Source organism: Tursiops truncatus, chromosome 3 (assembly GCF_011762595.2).
Source record: "Tursiops truncatus isolate mTurTru1 chromosome 3, mTurTru1.mat.Y, whole genome shotgun sequence".
NCBI classification, from domain to species: Eukaryota; Metazoa; Chordata; class Mammalia; order Artiodactyla; family Delphinidae; genus Tursiops; species Tursiops truncatus.
This window is the reverse complement of record NC_047036.1, coordinates 153,198,532-153,216,679: the sequence shown is the minus strand read 5'-3', so window position 1 is coordinate 153,216,679 and position 18,148 is coordinate 153,198,532. Positions and strand designations below refer to the sequence as shown.

Here is an 18,148-nt window from a genome sequence, read left to right as displayed (position 1 = left end):
GCATGCTCTGGGCTGCCCTAGCACATCTCTCTTCTCTCACTCATGTCACCCTATAGGCCAGTCTTCAGAGATCCTTCAAGTTAGATGGTGTCCTCCTCTTGATACACCCTTCAGTGGCTTCCCATCACCCTCAGAATAAAATCCAAGCTTCTCCCCCTGGCCCAGGAGGCCTTGCTGCTTCCAGTCCCCACCTGCCTCACTGATGGCCCTATGATTCTCCCTCCTTAGCACTCATTTTCTTTGAGATTTTTGAAAATTTGTTTCTTTGCTTTTGCTTCTGTTTTTGCTTTGCATGGTGCTATTGAAAAACCTGATGCCAATCTCTCTCTCTCTCTCTTTTTTTTTAAGTGACTTGGCCTTTTTGCCTGAATTCCCAGAATGTTTATCTCTAAAGTCTAATAGTTCAACTAGGATATGCCTCAGAGTTTACTCTTCTTGGGCCAGTTTTCCCAGGTACCCTTCCAATATGTAGATTCAGGTCTCCTTTTATTTAAGAGTTATCTTGAATTACATATTTAAAATATTAGCTCTATTTCACTGTTGGCATTCTTCTTCCTCAGAGACACCCATTGTACATATTTTGGATCTTTTCTATTCAACTTCTAAATTTTTCACGTTCCTTCTGACACTTTTTTACCTCTTTACTTATTTCAGTTTTAATTTCTTGACTTCTTTTCGTGTCTATCATATGTGCCCTCCACTGTAAGTCTGATCATATCTAATTGTCCCTTGGGACTCTGCTCTTCATTTTTGAGAGGATTTGTGTTTTATTTCAATTTCTTCCATGAATTTAGTCAGCTCCCATTTGATATCTTCACACTGTTCATCCATTTCTATTCTGAATTTTTGAATTTATGATTCATTGTGCAGCTGCTTATTTAATTATAAATTAATTCATGTTGATGTGTTGTATCACAGTTTTTCCATGCCTTTTTTTTTTTTTTGGAGTGTTTACAGCTACTGAAAACTTTTAATTCTAATTTTCTTTTTTATTCTTATATGGATAGTGCTTATTTTTTCACCCTGACACCCTGACAGACACAGGTGTCAAAGGTGGAAGTGAACGGTCTGAACACAAGGATCTGAAGAAAAGAGCACAGCTTTATATAGGTAGGTAGGTATAGACAGGTAGGTCCTGTCATTTAAACAGCTATGAGCAAGTCAACTAGTAAAGTGGATAAGTAGACGTTTAACTACTTTATATATACCCTTAAAAGTTTAAATATTCAGTTTTTTCATTTGTTTGTTTGTTTTTTTAGAGACGGGGGCTATTTTCTTGGGCAAATGGAGGTCACTGTTTTATGCAGGTCACCCCCCCCCCCCATGCAAGCACACAGGAGGATTTCTCTGTAACCATATTCTTATCAAGGTAGGACACCAGCCAGCTCTAGGTCACATGATCTGTGGCCTCCCCTGGCTGGGGGAAGGGTGTTACACGCATTGGGCATGGTGGATCTTTCCTGGTTTCACAAAGAGATATTGTCTGAGCATCTGTCGAATGGCAGGGAGGTTTGGGGACCAGCACCAGGCGTACTGGGTCAGGACAGTGATCAGGGAGAGGGGGCCTTTGGTAAGGCTGGTGGACACAGGCCTCAAGTCCCAGAGTGGCCTGCCTTGAACACACAGAAAAGCACTATGGAGCCATGAAAGGATTCAGGTAAGAGAGTGACAGGCACATGCCGGCCTGGCCTCCCTTCCCTGGCCCCTTCCAGTAGAGGAGGCTCCAGAAGCCCTACCTGAGCCCACTTTCTTGTCTGTGCCTGCTCTCCAGCCGCTCAAATTCCTCGGAGGCCAGCACCATCCCACTGTCCGTCTGGCTATCCTGTGCAGAGAAAACAAGCTAAGGCTGTGGGCCCCAAGGACCTGCCCCGCTGCCAACCTGACACTCATCCTGCGCCAAGTGTGTGGGAAACAGGCATCCGTTCCATCACCAGGGCCTGTAGGTTAGGGTCACGTGCCCCCACCACAGAGGGAGAAACTGAGGCCTGGCGGGGCCATGCCTCACTACTCAGGAGGGTGGCAAAACTGGAACACCCCACTGGGAGACATAAAAGGTGGCTATACACATGCTCAAGGCACAGGCAGAGCAGGAGCACGGGGAGAAACAAGGAAGTATCGAAAGGATCTGGCAGCTCATAGTATAGAAGAATGATCCTTAGACACATTCCAGGTTTAGGGGGCCTAGGTCACCTTTAACCTGACTTGGCGTGGTTTTCATTTTGATTTCCGTGGAGGGGAACTGCACTCTTGTCAAAGATGGGGGTCCCCCAGCATTTTCATCTGGCCCTGGGAATGGGAGCCCAGGTCTGCATGGCTCTGGTCCAGGGCACCCACTGCCGCCTCTGCACCCAGCCTCCCCTGGGCCTGCGCTCACTCACCAACCCCATCTGGAGGGAGGCTGGGAGGCTGTCTGTGCCTTCAGCCTCACGGAGCTGTAAGGGGTCTACTCTGCTTGACCGCATCTGAGAACACAGGTGGTTTTCCATGCCCCTTATCCCAGCCTCCTCCTCTAGTGACACAATCTCCTCCTCTCTGGCCATGCGGCTTGATGACCAACAAAGGGGGGTCCTGACTCAGGCCGATCCCAGGAGAACCATCTAGAAGGAGCCATCTTTCCACTGGGTTCCTACTGGGGTTTCTACCTTGCTGGAAGAGAAAGGGGGTGCTAGGGAGGTGAGCCCCTCTGTGAGGGAGGTGAAAGTACAGGTGAAAGCAGCAGAGACATGGTGGCACTGCATGGGTGCCCAGACCCCACCATGCCTGAGGCACAACCTGGACTTGACATTTTCAAGCTGGTTTCTGCTGCTGGCCTCAGGACTTCCTGACATCTGACTCCCTGTGGAAAGAGCCCAGTGGGCCTGACCTGGGGTGCACAGGTGCACCCACCCCACTTACCACTGAGGCCTTGTAGGTTGTCAGGGTCATGGGAAATTCTTCGAACGTTTTCATCCTGAAGGGACCCTGGGTCTGAGTCCCCCTGGCAAGGCATCCCGGAAAGGACACACAATTATAATATCTGTGGGGAGAAAACGTTAAGTGCTGAGAAACGCACTCCAGCACCCTTCCTGAAAGCTCTTTCCACCTCTCATTCTGCACCCCTCTCCAGTGGGGAGGGTGTGGAAGGTGAGTGGAGGGCACCCAGCTTATGTGTGACATGGAACTTGAGAGAGACTGGAGGAGGACTTCACCCCAGGATGGGCCACCCTGTACAAGGCAGTCAGTCCCGGTGCTGCAAGCTACTGCCTGATCTGCACGTGCGTGTATGTGTGTGAACATTCGAGTGCCTGTTCGGGGGCTGGTGGAAGGAGCCTGGCAAGAACCAGCTGGGTGTTCCTGTCCTCCAGGCCTGTTTTTGCTCTATGCTGGGGAAGATGGGGTGGGGAGTCTCAGAGTCCTTCTCCCAGCAATGTCAATGGGAATGTGGATACACGACTTTCTTGGACTGTAGACATACACTGGCAAGAGACTTCTGACCCCAAACTCTGGGAACTTAGGCTGCATTCTAAATCCTAAATACAGGTTAATGAGTGACCTGTCCTGTTCCCAGGGTCCCTACCAGTGGCTCTTGAGACTCGCCCCTCTCCCCACCAGCTCCACTTTCTTTCCCTACAGTGTGGAGCTGGCCAGGGCATTGTGCCTGAGATGGGCACTTCCTTGAAATTGTCAGTGGGAGGACCTCTCAGGGGCTAAGAGTGCGGGCAAGCAGAGGATGGCAGAGGGAAGAACTGAGGAGGTGTGGAGAAAAGCAAAGTCGCAAGGCTGCATGGCCTTGCGGGGGCCCCGAGACTGACCAGGTCCACCAGGGCGTCACCGACACTGGCACTGTCATTTAATGTCACTTTGTTGAGCTGGTATACAATGGCCTCTCAAGTCCTTGTAGTTCACTTTTCCTGATGACTGATGAGGATAAAACATACTATGTCCCCCTTGCCTGGGGGACCCCTGGACCTGGAGAGGGTGGCTAACCTGGCAGCCAGGCTGTGCCGGTGCAGGCTTGGTGGGCTGTCCTCCATGTCAGCATCAGTCTCCATGACATGCAGGGCCGTGGTGGACGCCTGCAAGAAGCTTCCCTCCTCTGAGCTCTGAGAGCCACAGGAAACCACGCAGTCCTCCTCTTCCTGGCAGGAATGGCACAAATGGCCAGGGTCAGAGGCCCCTGTGCCCCCTTAGCCCCACGCCTGCACTCAGGACTGCTGGAGTTCCTCACCCTTCAAGTGCTGTGCTCAAGGGCACCAAGGACTAAAGGAGCAGGCAAATTCTCTCCACAGCCCTCCCAGGTGCCCCATCAAAGGAGGAGGTAGGCACAAGAAGAGCATCCTCACTCCAGAGCCCCAGCTGCTCCACAGCCTCAAGAACCAGCACTAGTGCTTCCCACCCTCTTCCTGGGCAGAAGTGGACCCAAGTGCCAGTCTCCAGCCCCTGAGGCTGGGGCAGCAGCAGCTCCCTGCTCCCTCCTCCAGGTCCCAGGGCACTTGCTGAGGCCCTGAGCTGCCCTGAGCCAGCCCTGAGCTGCCTTTGTTCCCCACCCCTGTGGGGGGAGATACAAGTCAAAGGCAGGTGAAGGGGGCAGAGGGACAGAGAGGGAGGTAGAGGAACATATCACTATTCTGCTGGGAGACAGGGCTCCTTGTAGGCTCCCTGAGGACCAGCCTGGGGCTCTTCATGGGCAAAGTTGGGCTCTGACCATCCATGTGATGGTCCCTGGGTTGGAGCCAGAGGTTGCTGTAGCAGGACAGGGAGAGTGGGGGCTCACCTGATGACCCCTGCCCTGAAGCAGGTCCCCCAGGATCTCCACCAGATCTGAGAATGCAGGCCTCTCTTTGGGGTCTCCGGCCCAGCAGCTCAGCATAATGCGGCGTCTGCGGGTACAGCCGGATGCTGGATTGTGTTCTGAGTGCACCCCTCACCCTACCCCAGCAAACCCCAAGCCCCCTGCCTAACGATCCCTCACACCTGCTCTGCCTCCCTCCCTCCCCAGGGCCTAGGTAGGGCTGTCCCTCCTGCCTGCAGGGAGGAGAGTTGTCAATGGACCAGTGGTGGAGTGAGAGACTGTGTCTGCAGGCCTCCACCCCCACCCCTGTGACTGAACAACCTCCCACCTCCCACCCTTGCCTGCATACCGCCCTTCCCGTGCCCGTACACAACCCCTCTTCCCCTTTCCTAATGCCCACCCACCCCTCTGGGCCCCCAGTGCCTCACGGCTTCCCAAGAGACTCACATGGCAGGAGTGGCCAGCTCTGGGGCCCTCATCCGGGTGCCTTCTTTCAGCCGTTGGCAGAACTCCTCATTGATCTGCACCCCAGGGTATGGGGAGGCCCCTGAGGGCAGGAACAGGATGGGTGGGTGTGTGGGGAGCAGGCTACTACTGTTCAGCCCAGACCCCAAATCGCCTCTGTCCTGGTCCTCCATGGCAGAGGGCTTGGCCTGCTGCTCCCCTCCCCCACTGCTAGTTCTTCATCTGGTTAAGAGGACGGTGGCACCCGCTTGCTAGAGCTGCCATGAGCATCACCGCTTATTACAGGCACATTAGCGAAAACATGTCCCATCCTGGGATCATCAGGGTCAGTAGAGCTTCGACAAGCCAGTTGAGCTGTCTTGTCACAATGACCCCTCTTAGGAGAAGCTTTCTCTAATTCTTCCTTAAGTCCTGTGGCTGTACCAGCAAACAGGACCTAACCCTGCCTAGCTCCCTCCTTGCCTCTCCTGACCACGGGAAAAACAGCTCCTGCAAGCCATACAGCAGTGGAACAACCCTTTTAAGACAAGAGTCAGACTGCTCTATCCCTCCCCCAAAACCCTGCATGGCTCCCAGTAGACTTAAATTTCAGGTCCTCAGCCCAGCAGGCCTGCAGAGGCTGCATGAGCCACCTCTCCTAGCTCTCACTGCATCTCCCGATGCCACCTGCTTATACCATGTCCACCTCCAACACGCAGGGACCATGGCCATGGCTAACCCCTCACCCTGGACTGCTATCCTCCCAGGCCCACCTGCCTCTACTCCACCCACCTTCATCAGCCTGGGCCCTCCTGGCCCCTTTGGCTCACACACAGTGCTGTCCTTCCTGCACTCTTCCATGCTCTTTTATTTTTAGTAACAGCATCAGTCACGGCTGCCATTCAGTGTTTTCACTTTCCCACTTGTTTACCGCCTCACCCCTACCCTGGTGCGGGGGGGCTTCACCTTGGTCCCAGCAGGGCCCAGGTTCCCATGTGAGGTTCTTGCAGGTGTGGTCATTGAGTGAGCACCCTGTCTCCTCCCAGGTGCTCCCAGTCCTGCAAAAGCAGGAGCAGCATCCCTAATGGCAGGTGAGGAAGGGGCTCAGCCAGGGAGGGAGAGATCTGGGGGAACTCGTATGGTGTTACCCTCTGTGACCTGTGTTGACCCCAGGGGCTGCTGAGTGAACACAGGGTTCTGCCCTGGCATAGGCTGGAGGTGAAGGGGAGAGGCAGGGGGCTCTCCAACCACCTGCCTCAGAATGACCTGGGCTGCTCGCTCCAGGTTTGCACAGCCCCCTGTGCAGAGGGGCTGGTGGAGTGACCTGGAACCTGTGATCCTGCCTCCCCCCTCCCCTGCACCCTGCCCTGCACTCACCCAGGGAGAAGATCTCCCAGAGCAGCACCCCAAAGGACCACACATCGCTCTGTGTGGTGTACACCTTGTCGAAGATGCTCTCGGGGGCCATCCACTTCAGGGGCAGTCGGGCCTGTGGGAGGAACATGTGTCCCCAGTGGGGGAGGGAAGAGAGGGAAGAGGCCAAACCCTTGGGCAGCCCTCCTCCTGCCCCCAGTCTCCCCAGGACTCTGTGGAGTCACATCCCAAGAAAGTCTTTTTGGTTACATCCACCTTGTGTGTATTCAGATGGCTCTTGCAATTTGCCCCTCCCCCATCCTGCAGGTAGGATGCAGAAGCCTTCATTCCTCCCTTGAAGGCTTCTGCCCTGCTACTGTTCTCCTGGGTCCATCTGGGCCCCTCTCTTCCTCTGTGCTCTCCCAGGGAAAACTTGCAGCCCTCCTCCAGCTCTAGACCCTTCAGCCCAGCATCCTGAGGAACACCTGTATCCCTGCACACCCTCACCAGCTCCACCTTTCTCCACTCACTTGGTCCCCAAGCTGGAAGCATGACATCATTCCTGACCTGTGGCTTCTGATGTGCTTTTCCTCCTATGGCTTCTACCTGGGAGCCCTGAGGGCCATGGCCCTTCCAGAATTGCCTCTGCCTCCACCCCAGCACCCCCACTCCCCTCTCCTCACAGCCTGCAGAGGGGGGTGCTTCTGGACGGCACACTTGACTCTTACCTCCACACCCCTGCCAGTTAGAATGAAGGACAAAAGCCTTCACGGTGGGCCTCTCATAGCCTGGACCCATTTTGCCTGTTGACCTCCCTCTAAGCCTCTTCTTTCCTCCCCTGGGGCAAGACTCTAATCAGCGATGGATGCTCAGATGCCTGCCTCTGAGCACCACCAATGAGACACAAGTTGCACCTAGCACCCATGTACTTTGCTGTGACCCTGCTACACCAGGTCTGTCCACCTCCAAGACAGACACCATGTAGGGTCCACCTCTGCATGTCCAGCCCCTCGGGGGCCAAACACAAGCTCCAGTTGGAGCGCTGTGGTCCCTGTTTGTCAGCTCCTGTCTCCACTCACCTGCTCCAGGTGCCTCAGCAAGGCCACCAGAATCCCCGTAGGCGCAGGCCCTCAGACCTTCCATGTGGATGGCAGTGAGTCCACCACCCTGCTCCATGGCCCCCAACCCCCATCCTTCCTCTGTGGTCTGCACTCACACTGCCCTTGCGCACGTAGTCAGGGTCTTTGTAGATGTCCCGGGCCAGGCCGAAGTCACAGATCTTCACCACATCACTTTCTGACAGCAAGATGTTCCGAGCAGCCAGGTCTCTGTGGATGCACTAGGGGTGCAGTGAGGTGCAATGCAGTGATCAGTGCAGGCCCCTGGGGCCACACCCACACCTAGAGCTCCAGGGTGCCCCACCTGAGCCCTGCTCTTTGAGAACAGATTTCTGTGTGCCCCCAGGACTTGCCATGGAGAGAGCTTGTGGAACCGTGTGGACAGCAGAAGAGGCTATGCAGCGGGACAGACTGATTCTATATCTAGCTCTGCCTCTGACTAGCTGGAGACCTTGGGAAGTCAATTCCACCCTTTGGGCTCAGTTTATAACTCTGTGAAGTGGGAGAGATGCGCCTTGATCATAGCTGTGCTGTGGGGTGAGCTGGGACCAAGCTTGACATGCTGGTGAGTTTTGGCCTTTCTCCCCTCTGAAGAGCCTGCTGGGGCAGTCACCTTGCGAGAGGCCAGGAACTCCATCCCTCGGGCCACCTGGAAGCTGTAGCAGACAAGGTCTTCCATGGTCAGTGGGCTCAGCCACAGGTCCTCAGCTGCACAAAGAAGCGAGGTTGGCTCAGGAGGGTCCTTATCCATGACTCCCATCTTCCACCCAGCCCCAAAGGGAGCATTTGTTCACTGAACCTGGCTGCATCCCTCCTGGCCAGGCTTAACAAGCATGTTGGCCCCCTCTCCTGCCCCTCAGTTTCCATTCTGTCTGTGACACCCACTAACCACTTTCCAGAGCAATGAATACTGCTGCCACACTAGACCTCTGTTCCTGCTACTTCTGCCTGGACTGCTCCCCACCATGTTTGCAGGGCAAACTCCTGTTCATGTCTAGATGTCCAAATCAAACATCAAAAGTCTCTGTGAAAACTGTTCCTGAGGTGTCCTCCCTTCCTAAGGCAGAGTGCATTACATGCTCTCCCACATAATTCTCTCCAGGAGGGCCCCAGGCTGGCTTATCCCAGGGTCCCTGATCATGAGGTATGAGTGTGCCAGCCAACTCAGGCAAGGGGAAGCCAGACTCTTACCTTCTTGGACCGGAGGGGCTCGTCCTGCCCCACCCTTGCCCATCAGGAGCCTTGTGAGGAGGGCCCTGTCGCTGCTCCCTGGCCTCCTCCGGTCAGCCTTGGCACCCTCCACCATGGAGCAGAAGCGCCTTCGCTGCTCAAGGGACTTCTCCTGCGATGCACGAAGCAGGTCTGAGGGGGAGGAGGCTGGCCATCTACTGCAAAATCACTCCCCACACCTTCTCCCCAGCCTATCTAAGAGCCTTGCTTGCTCACCAGCAGAGCTCTGGCCCCTGGTGGGGCGCCTACCTACCGCGTAGGGGTTGAAGGCCTCCCGCTTGGCACGCAAGAAGTTGGAGAGGTTGCCGTACTTGCAAAACTCCACGATCACCATGAGGGGGCCTGGGGCAGGGCAGGAGCCAGGAGCTTGTTGACTGAGGGTACGCTGGAGGGCAAGCACCACAGCCACGGCCCTGCCCCAAAGCCCTCCTGCGCCCCTCCTCATCCCCGCCCATTCCCAGCCCAGCTGGCCCTTTGCACCTACAAAGACAGAGCACCCTGGGGGACTCACCCTCCCACCAGGGCACCCGAGCTCTTTACCGTTGGGCTTGGTGCACGCCCCCAGGAGGTTGACCACGTTGAGGTGGTTACCGATGTGGATTAGGATTTTGAGCTCTGACATCAGGGCACGGTGCTCGCTGGCTGTGGCGCCCTCTGGAGGGAACATGGGGGCTTCGCGTGGTGCCCAGCCCACCACCCAGCCCCTGCACGACCCTCTTTCTGCACCACTAGCTTAGCTGAGGCATGGCCAGTGCTCTTGCTGGTATGGGCGCAGCACATCCCACCTGCCTCTCTGAGGCAAAGGGTTTAGGTGGAACTGGTAAGTATTACTCAGAGATGAACCCCAGGCTCAGCTCTAATTCCCATGGACTCCCTGTAGAACCTAAGGTAAGAATCTGTTCTGAACCTCAGTTTCCCCTCCTGTACCACAGACCCACCAGCCCACCCAGAGCTGCTGATTCTCACCAGCTCAGCCACCCCTTCTACCAGCTGACCCCACACCTTTCAGCATTTTCACGGCCACAGTGTCACAGCTGCTGCCCTTGTTGATGCCAAAGGCCGAGGCTTCCACCACCTTCCCAAAGGCCCCATGGCCGAGGACTCTCCCTGTGGGGGCAGGGAGCCGGTTCCAGGTGAGCTGTATGGGGGTGAGGGTGGAGAGGATTGGGCAGAAGGGACAACCCCTGTGGAGGGCCAGGAAGGAAGGCCCAGGAGGCAGAGGAAAGTTGGGCTCCCCTCTGCCAAACAGGAAGTGCATGGGGAGTGGGAGTGGGAAGAGAGGGAGAGGAGAGGCAGACAGGAAGGCCTGCATCCTCTCCCAGCAGGTGTGATGGGCCCACCCTGCTTAGAGCAGCAGGAAGTGACCTTGGGGGCCTGGGAATTGAGAGCCCCAATCATTGTTCTGGGGATGCATGCCTAGATGGACAGGTCGGGCCAGGTGGGGGCTAGGTGGGACTTTCTGGCATGAGTTCTGAGAATGGAGGGATTTCAAGGCTCTAGCCTGCCCAGCCCCATAGCAGCTGAAGCTGTCTCTGCCCAGCAGTACAGGGTGGGTGAAGTAGGCTGGGTGCGGGGTCTCACCGAGGTGCAGCCGTTCCCTGGGGAACTCCCACTGACTGGCATCATAGGACAGGTATTCACACTGCTCCTCCAAAGGCACTTCCCCAGGGTCCATGATGATGGACAAGTAGCCGGTCTTGATGTCTGCATGGGTTGGCTGGGGGTGCGGATGGGGACAGCTCATTGACTTGGCCATACCACCCTGGCTTGGGTAAAACTTTGTCTGGGACAGATGGGAGCTCCTTAGGGACTTTCAATATAGGAGGGGACAGATGGACAGACAACCTCTGGTCCTGTAACAGCCCAGCATGGAGGGGACAGGGAGGCCTCCCAGGATACAAGGCTTCCACGTGGAACAATATTCCTTAACTTAAGGGCTAGCCAGGGTGGAGAGAGACCACATGAGGAGCTGGGGAGAGACTCAGCTGGGGGAGGAGTGCTCACCCTCCTCATGTTACAGAAGATGAGGAGGAGGAGGACCCAGAAGAAGACGGCGATGACCCCGGTGCCAATAAGGATCACGATCTCCATGTTGCCTTTATCCTCGGAGCCTGAGTGGGCAGAAAGAGGCTAGTGTGTGCGTGTTGTGAGGAGGGAGAGGGTGCACCTTGCGGGAAGTGCCCCTTCTGGTGGGCACAACTAGCAGTGAGGTGGCCACGAGAAGACGGCGCCAAGGGCAGGCGGAGGGTGGGTGGAGGGGCGTGAAGGGGAGGCCGGACCTTCCACGGCCACGCTGGCAGAGGAGTTGACGCAGCCCTTGGCGTTGCACACACTGCACAGATAGCGCCCAGCATCCTCCTCACGTACGCGCTGGATGCTCAGCCTCTGGTTCGAGTCCGCCAGGTCGATTCCTGCAGCGAGTTGGTGCAGGTTCGAGTTCAGGTAGGTCTGGGGCCTGGCCTCACCAGCTTCCGGACCCCCTCCCTCCTTTACCCACGTCCATCCCCCTACCGGACTCTTCCTCCAGCAGCCTCTCATCTTTGTACCACACGATGCTGGGCATGTGCGCCCCGGCCACCGGGCACCTCATCTCCAAGGAATCGCTCACATTCACCAGGAGGTCAGTCAAGTTCTGCGTGAGCCGCGGGACTTCCAGGGCTGGGGGCGGGGTGGAGACGGAGCTAATTGGAGCTTCAGAAAGCGGGAGGGCCCTCCAGGAAAGGGCCCTCCAGGGCTGGGAACTCTCGAAGCTGAAGGGTCAGGATTTGAGTTCGGGGGTGGGCCGGGCTGCGCACCTCCACAGAAGGGCTGGGGAGGGTGACGCTCTTGCAGGCTCGGGCTCGGGAATGGACCCCCCAGGCGCATGCTGGGCTGGGGGTGAAGGCTCCTTGGGAAGCGCCGCCCTGCCCTGCCCTCAGGCCCTGCCTGCCTCACCCTGCACTGACAGGTACTTCTTGTGGCAGTGCTTGTCGTGGCTGCGCCGGTCTTGCACCTCGCACACGTAGTCGCCTTCATGTTCTGGTGCCACGCTGGGGATGGTCAGGCTGAGCGTGGCGTGGCGCACACCGGGCGCCGCCTCCTCCAGACTGGCAGCCAGCGGCGTGGCGAATAGGTGCACGTTCTTGCAGTCGAGCAGCAGTGGGTTCCCGTGAGCGTCATGCAACGTGGACAGGTTGAGGCGGTACCAGCGCAAATGCTGATAAGTGTAATTGTCAGCCCGGCAGCTCAGGCGCACAGCCTGTCCCTCTAGAGGATCTTCTGATGGCTCCGATTCTATGCTGAAGCCATCGGGGATGGCTGGGGAGGGAGGAGGAACTACTATGAAGCTGTGTCACAGTGTTGGCTCACTTACCCCCCTGCCCAGGGGCTCTCTCTCCCTTTTTCATTGGCCTTTGGACTCACTCAGCTCTCAACTAAGGGTGTACATCACATGTATCTGGGGCAGGGACACCACTCTGGAGCCCTCTTTTCCCTCTCACTTACAAGAGACCAGCTCTCTGAAGTCATTTCCACCAGGGTCTCCTCCGGCCTTGCCTCCTTCTAGCTTTTTCCTAGACAAGCCCCAACTGGCTGCTGCCCCTACCTCTCCCAGGATCCCAGATCATCATTGAGTTCCTTGCTACCAGGCTCAGCAGGGGCCTAAGTCCCCATTCTCCCTCACTGCTGACCACACTCCCCACCACTGTCCTCTCCTTGAAACAATCTGGTTTCATTAGCTTTTGGCAATGCCTCCCAATTTCCTTTTGTCCCTCTGGCCATTCATTGTCAAGCTCCTACGGGCTCCTCTCCCCTCCAAAGTGTTCTCTTTGGATCCATCTTTCTTCCACATGCCCTCGTCTACACCTCTGGGCCCAGTGACTGTCCTTCCATGATCTTTTTAGCTTTTCTGAGGTCACTAACAAGTTTGAAAATCTGAGGAAACTATGGACCTTCCCCCCAGGGCAAAATGCACATAGGAACCAGCTGCTGTGCAGGATCCAGGGATTAGGAAGAGGGTGGGAGGGAAGTGGAGTTAGGCGGAGCTGTGGGGAACAAGAGGGCACCCGTAGGGGAGGCACTCCAGGTCTGGGGGCAGACGGTGCCAATCCATCCCAGTGGATTACCACCCCAGTCCATATGCCTATGACCTCCAACTCTATCCCTCCTGCCCAGACCCAGGGGCCCAGTGGACACTGGATATCTCTCCTGGGTGCCTCAAGGTCACCAGAACTCAATGGGCCCCAATCTAGGCATATCATCTTCTCCCAGGCCTGTTCTCCTCCTGTGCCCACCTGGCTCCTGACCTCCATCCAGGCCTGCCCAAGTCACTCACTGGTCACGTAGAAGTAGATGAGCCGCTCATCCTGGCCCACTTTGTTGAAGACCACGCACTTGTACATGGCAGACACATTGGCGTCCTGGATCACCAGCTTGCTCACCGTCTGGACAGGACATGTGTCAGGCATAAGGATCCCTTTCCTGCATGAGTTCCCCTACCCCAACCTCCTTTTCTGCATGGAGGTTGCTGTGCCCACCAGAGTAATGGGGAAAACTGAGGCTCTGAGCTGGAGATGACCAAAGCTCAGAGACAGTACCAGGAATGGTGAGGCAGGGAAAAGGTGGTGAGACCCTTGGGCAGCAGCAAGAGGTGGCTCCCCAGAAAACCCAACGAACAGCACTATGGACAGTTGGCCTCAACTGTGGCTGAGGTCAGAGGGCAGCATTAGGCAGGACCAGAGAGACCTCTGGCTGTGGATGGGCTCAGGCTGTGGCCATATCGAGGAGGGGACAGGGGCCTGGTAGCACTGGGATGGTCCAAGCCAGAGTTAGGATTCATGCTCTGGTCACATCAAGGGTCAGCCTGTGGTCCAAGGGGAGAAGCTGGTCACTGTGTGAGATCCTTGTGATGTGCCCATGAACGCCCCAGGGCTTTTGTGATGTGCCCACAAGTGCCCTGGGTAGTGGCAAGGGGAGGGGCTGGGTTCCAGGGCTCCAGAAGGACTCTGGCCTGGGGGAGTAGGAAGCTTGGAAGCAGAGGAGGAGAGAGGGCCATAGGCCCTGCCTACCATCCAAAGACCCCACCCCCCAGCCCCAAGCCGGGCACTTCCTGGCCAGCCTGGAACAGGAAGAGGCTCTGGAGGTGTGTAGGAAAACAGGAAGTGACTGTAGGAAGTGGGTGCCTTTGTTCAGTCCTTCCCCTGCCTGGCCTTTTCTAGGCATTGCCCCCAGCCTGAGCCAGCAGCTCAGCAGCCTTTGGTAAGGATGGAGCCGGCCCCCAGCCCCAACCCTCCTAGCCCTGGGTGGCTTGGGCCCATGGCCTTGAATCTCAGCTTCCCTGTCTGGGAAGCAGTTGGAGGTTTGGCCCCCACAGTCTACATGCAGGCAGGGAAACTGATGCCCAGAGACACTGCAGAAAGGTTACTGACTCTCAGCTACTATCGCAAGAGTTCTGCAAGCCCAGTGGAAACCTAGAAGGCCAGGAGAGGGCCCCACCCCGCCTCCTTACTTCTTCTCCCCCAGCCACTCAGTGGCCTGGTTGGCCCATACCTTATTTTTGCCCTCCACAAACTCAGTCCAGGTGTCCAAGCTCTCAATGGGGTTCACAGCATCCTGCATGGTCACCTCCCTCCAGTCCTGGCACTGTGGCATTTGGTCTCGCTGCTGCCGCCGCTGGCTGCAAAAGACAAGAAGGGGCAAGGGCAGGTCAGGGATACAGGCAGAGAGGGCCCACACTGGGGGTGGGGTCAAGCTTTTCTCCTACTCAGATTCATCTCACATCATGGTGGGTAAGGCTGGCCCTTGGGCTGAAGTGAGGTGGGGAGGCTTTGTTTCTGGGACACTGTTCAGGGCCTAGCGACCCATCCTGCATGAGCTGCCAGACACAGCCTTCCCCAGTAAGCCAGGACCTGCGCCTGCAGAGCACCACAAGCCCGTGGCTCTGCGGTTATCCTCTAGTCTGCTGTGCCTCCTGCTTCTACCTGCATGTGTCCCTTCCTGCAAAGTCCACCCAGATCTCCTAGGGCAGCAAAGTCACCAATCCTGTTACAGGAAGCCCTCTCCCTCCCTACCCCTTCTAGAGCTGCAGCCCCTCCCTGGGCTGGCTGTGCATCCCAGCACCTTTGGTCTCCTGCTGGGATGGGGGTCTGGGGGGAAGGGGTGGCCCAAGGGAGGCTCTTGTCTGTCCCTAATGGAGCAGAGTTGGCCCCAGGGTTCTGTAATCATGCAGAGCATAACGGTAGAGCTTAAGAGGGAAGCACATTTGGAGGTGCCAGGGACCTGCAACCTCGTGGTCTAGAAGAATCTCTTATGAGCCTTGAATGTTGTGGACTGGCCACCCTGACTGAACCTTCCTAACTGATCATGCCAGGGCCACAGCCCCTTTGCCGGTATAAGCCACCCTGTCTCCCTTGGGTTCCCAGCTCCCAGACTGTGACCCTGCACCCTGCCCATTAGGATCTCTTGCTAAAAGGCAAATGTGACTAGTTACTCCCCTGCTCAACACCATTCACTGGTTCTCTAGTGCCTTCCAGACCACTGACCACCTTGGCCCCTCCATTCCAGGTCCTTGTTTGTCCAAGTTTTCTCTGTTCTCCCAGACTCTCCTGTTGGCGCCCAGTCAGGTAGGGCAGTGTGGCCCAGCAGTGGGGCAAGATCTGCTGCTTATTTTGCCATGACCTTAGGAAAGGTACATCCCTTCTCTGACCTTACTTTTCTCCTCTCTAAGGGGTCATGGTGAGCGCTGCACAGATGAGCTGATGAGCATTGGACATACTTAGTGTGCCTTGGGGCTTGGTACAAGTCTCACAAAACTAGCCTAGGTCTGCCTGTTTTGTGAGAGGTGTCCTCCCTGGTGCCCAGAGGTCCTCTCCAGATATGCAATTGTGTGTCAGGAGGGCTTTGCTTTCAAGGGAGGTGGGTGGGCTGGACCATCCCCAGTGTCCAGCCCGGCCTGACTGATATAAGTGAGCCTTGCTCAGGCGAGGTGAGGTCAGGGATTGGCTACAATCCCTGAATCGCGATAGGGTTCGGGTTTAGAGCAGGGGTCTGGGGAGGGCTGTGGACAGTAAGTGGGGGTTATGACTGAGGTTGGAGATTGGGCTGGGAAGTAAGGGGAGACAGGGTGGAGCCACACTCACAGGCTGCGCTGGGTGAAGGTCTTGCAGGGCGTCCACGGCCGCCAGTGCCACTGGATGCTGAGAGGAGGGGGCACTCCATAGGCAGTACAGGTGAGGGCCTGGCGACTATGGCGGGAGTAGATGCTGGGGGAGGAGGCTTCCTTCTCGTGGATGTGGGGAGGCACTGGGGACACAGGCAGACAGCCAATCAGTCAGCCTCCCCCACCACACCCACCTATCCACCATCTCCTCTCCTGTCCTGCCCACACATACCATTTACCACCAGCTCCAGGCTGATGTTGCGCCTCAGGCCGGCCGCGGAGTTCCACAGGGCGAGGGTGTAGATGCCCGCACTGGCTTCTGTCACCTCCTTGAGCACCAGAACGTGTGGACTATGGCGCCCCGACACTGCCTTTCTGTCCTTGTACCTGGACCAGGAAGGGAGTTCAGGGGGCTTTGCGGACCCCACCCTGGCCCTGTCCTGGCACTCCTTCCATGAAGCACCCCAGCCCCTACAACTGAGATATACTGTCAGGAGGCAGGAGTGGCCAGGAGCAAGAGGCCCCTCCTGCACCAGACCAGGCTGCTGGGAAGAGTAGTAGGGGTGTGGGCTGCGGCAACTGACTCTGGACTGGGGAACAGATGGCCTAAAGGCTATGGGGATGGTCTCCAGGCTCAACCTACCGGGTCTCACAACACCTATAGGCTCAGGGACAACTGCAGTCCCCAGGGGGCCTTGTCTGTCTCTCATAGGCTTCACTAGTGTGTGCTGTGAAGGGGTGGAGGTGCAGTCCCCAAGGGGCACAGCTCCTTACCACATGCGGGTCCAGGAGCCCTGACCCTGGCTCTGCCCTTTTTGGAGCTCTCCAGATATGGGGACTTCTTGTTGCCCTGCCCCCTCCCCAGGGCTATGCAACTCACTGTCCTGCCTTGCTTGGATGCTAGACACCTGCAAGTCTCCCTCTCTCCTATATTCATATCACCCACTCGTCAGAGAAGCTGTGTGAACCGGGAGCTGGCCCTCGGGCCTGTGCCTGCCCATCTGCATGTTAGTGTTCACATGTATGTCTGTTAACTGTCCGTCTCCCCTACTGAGCTGTACAGGGACTGTCCCCTCACTGCCATATCCCCTACACGTAGAGCAGCGCCCAGCACAAGTAGGTGCTCGACGCACATGTGAATGAATAAATAAACTCACATCCCAAAGGAGACTCCTCCCCAGTACTGTAGGCAGTGCTCCTGCAACCCAAGCTCTGGACTCTGCCTGGAAGCTGCCCTCCCTTAGGCAGGTGCCTTACCCTGGTTTACTAAGCCAGAGAATCACTAGGAGAAGCACAGCCCTCGGGGCAGAGAGTAACAGTGAGGGGGATGCGGGGGTCTGACCCTCAGCTGCAACACCACAGCCCAGTCAGAAGAGACGTGACTTGCCAAGAGTCACACAACAGGGCAGAGCAGGACCAAGGCTGTGAGGTCTGCTGGTCTCTGGTGCAGAATCCTGGTTGCCACCTGCCCCATTTGTGATCCTAGGTGAACTGCTTCACTGACCCAAGCCCCTGTGTCCTCATCTGAAAACCAGGGAAACCAAATGAACCTTCTTGCAGGTGTCGTCAGGCCTACCCAAGATATGGCCTTTAGGGTCAGCCCGATGCCGGCCACACAGAGGCTGCTTTGGGAACCAGGACCAGCCTGTCTGTCTGTCCACTAGATATCCATCCATTCACTTACTCATAATCATCACACGATTACCTGGAAGAGTTGGCCCCTGCGGAGCTATGGTCACCGTTAGTGCCCTGGGGCAGGTGTCTCTGTGAACAGTGGGCCCAGCTGAGCACTTCTTGGAGGAAGGTATTGGCCAAGTGAGAAAAGAAAGGCCAGATGTGGTGGGAATGGTGAGAGGCAGTCAGCTGCCAGAGGATCAGGCCTGGGCCAGATCTCTGATGCAACAGAGCTGGCCACCCTCCTAGACAGGGTCAGTACTACTGGCCTTGAAGGGCAGGGTACTGGGCCCTAGGCGTCTCCAAGAGACCGCACCTGTGAGGGAGGCTCCAGACTGCATCAGCGCCCTTCTGGACCCTGTCTCAAGGGTCCCGGTCCTGTACCAGATGCCCCTGATGGACCCCAAAGCCTGTGGCCTCAGA

At 56.7% G+C, this 18,148-nt stretch overlaps 1 protein-coding gene across 6 annotated transcripts in view; it reads right to left on the bottom strand.

Annotated features, from left to right (window-relative positions):
• Window positions 1–18,148, bottom strand: part of FLT4 (fms related receptor tyrosine kinase 4) — a 46,456-nt gene that overhangs the window by 10,429 nt on the left and 17,879 nt on the right. For 5 of the 6 annotated variants that reach the window (XM_073802882.1, XM_073802883.1, XM_073802881.1 and 2 more), the window contains 21 exons: window positions 16,284–16,438; window positions 16,032–16,194; window positions 14,443–14,569; window positions 13,229–13,337; window positions 11,851–12,213; window positions 11,428–11,574; window positions 11,196–11,327; window positions 10,921–11,027; window positions 10,498–10,633; window positions 9,919–10,023; window positions 9,457–9,570; window positions 9,170–9,258; window positions 8,878–9,028; window positions 8,300–8,394; window positions 7,785–7,907; window positions 6,593–6,704; window positions 5,219–5,318; window positions 4,754–4,859; window positions 3,967–4,118; window positions 2,896–3,016; window positions 1,737–1,822 (listed from right to left, as the gene is read on the bottom strand). In XM_073802882.1, coding sequence (XP_073658983.1) covers window positions 1,737–1,822; window positions 2,896–3,016; window positions 3,967–4,118; window positions 4,754–4,859; window positions 5,219–5,318; window positions 6,593–6,704; window positions 7,785–7,907; window positions 8,300–8,394; window positions 8,878–9,028; window positions 9,170–9,258; window positions 9,457–9,570; window positions 9,919–10,023; window positions 10,498–10,633; window positions 10,921–11,027; window positions 11,196–11,327; window positions 11,428–11,574; window positions 11,851–12,213; window positions 13,229–13,337; window positions 14,443–14,569; window positions 16,032–16,194; window positions 16,284–16,438 — 2,793 coding nt within the window. The remainder of the gene's footprint in view (window positions 1–1,736; window positions 1,823–2,895; window positions 3,017–3,966; window positions 4,119–4,753; window positions 4,860–5,218; window positions 5,319–6,592; window positions 6,705–7,784; window positions 7,908–8,299; window positions 8,395–8,877; window positions 9,029–9,169; window positions 9,259–9,456; window positions 9,571–9,918; window positions 10,024–10,497; window positions 10,634–10,920; window positions 11,028–11,195; window positions 11,328–11,427; window positions 11,575–11,850; window positions 12,214–13,228; window positions 13,338–14,442; window positions 14,570–16,031; window positions 16,195–16,283; window positions 16,439–18,148) is intronic. The other variant, XM_073802884.1, reaches the window with a different exon arrangement.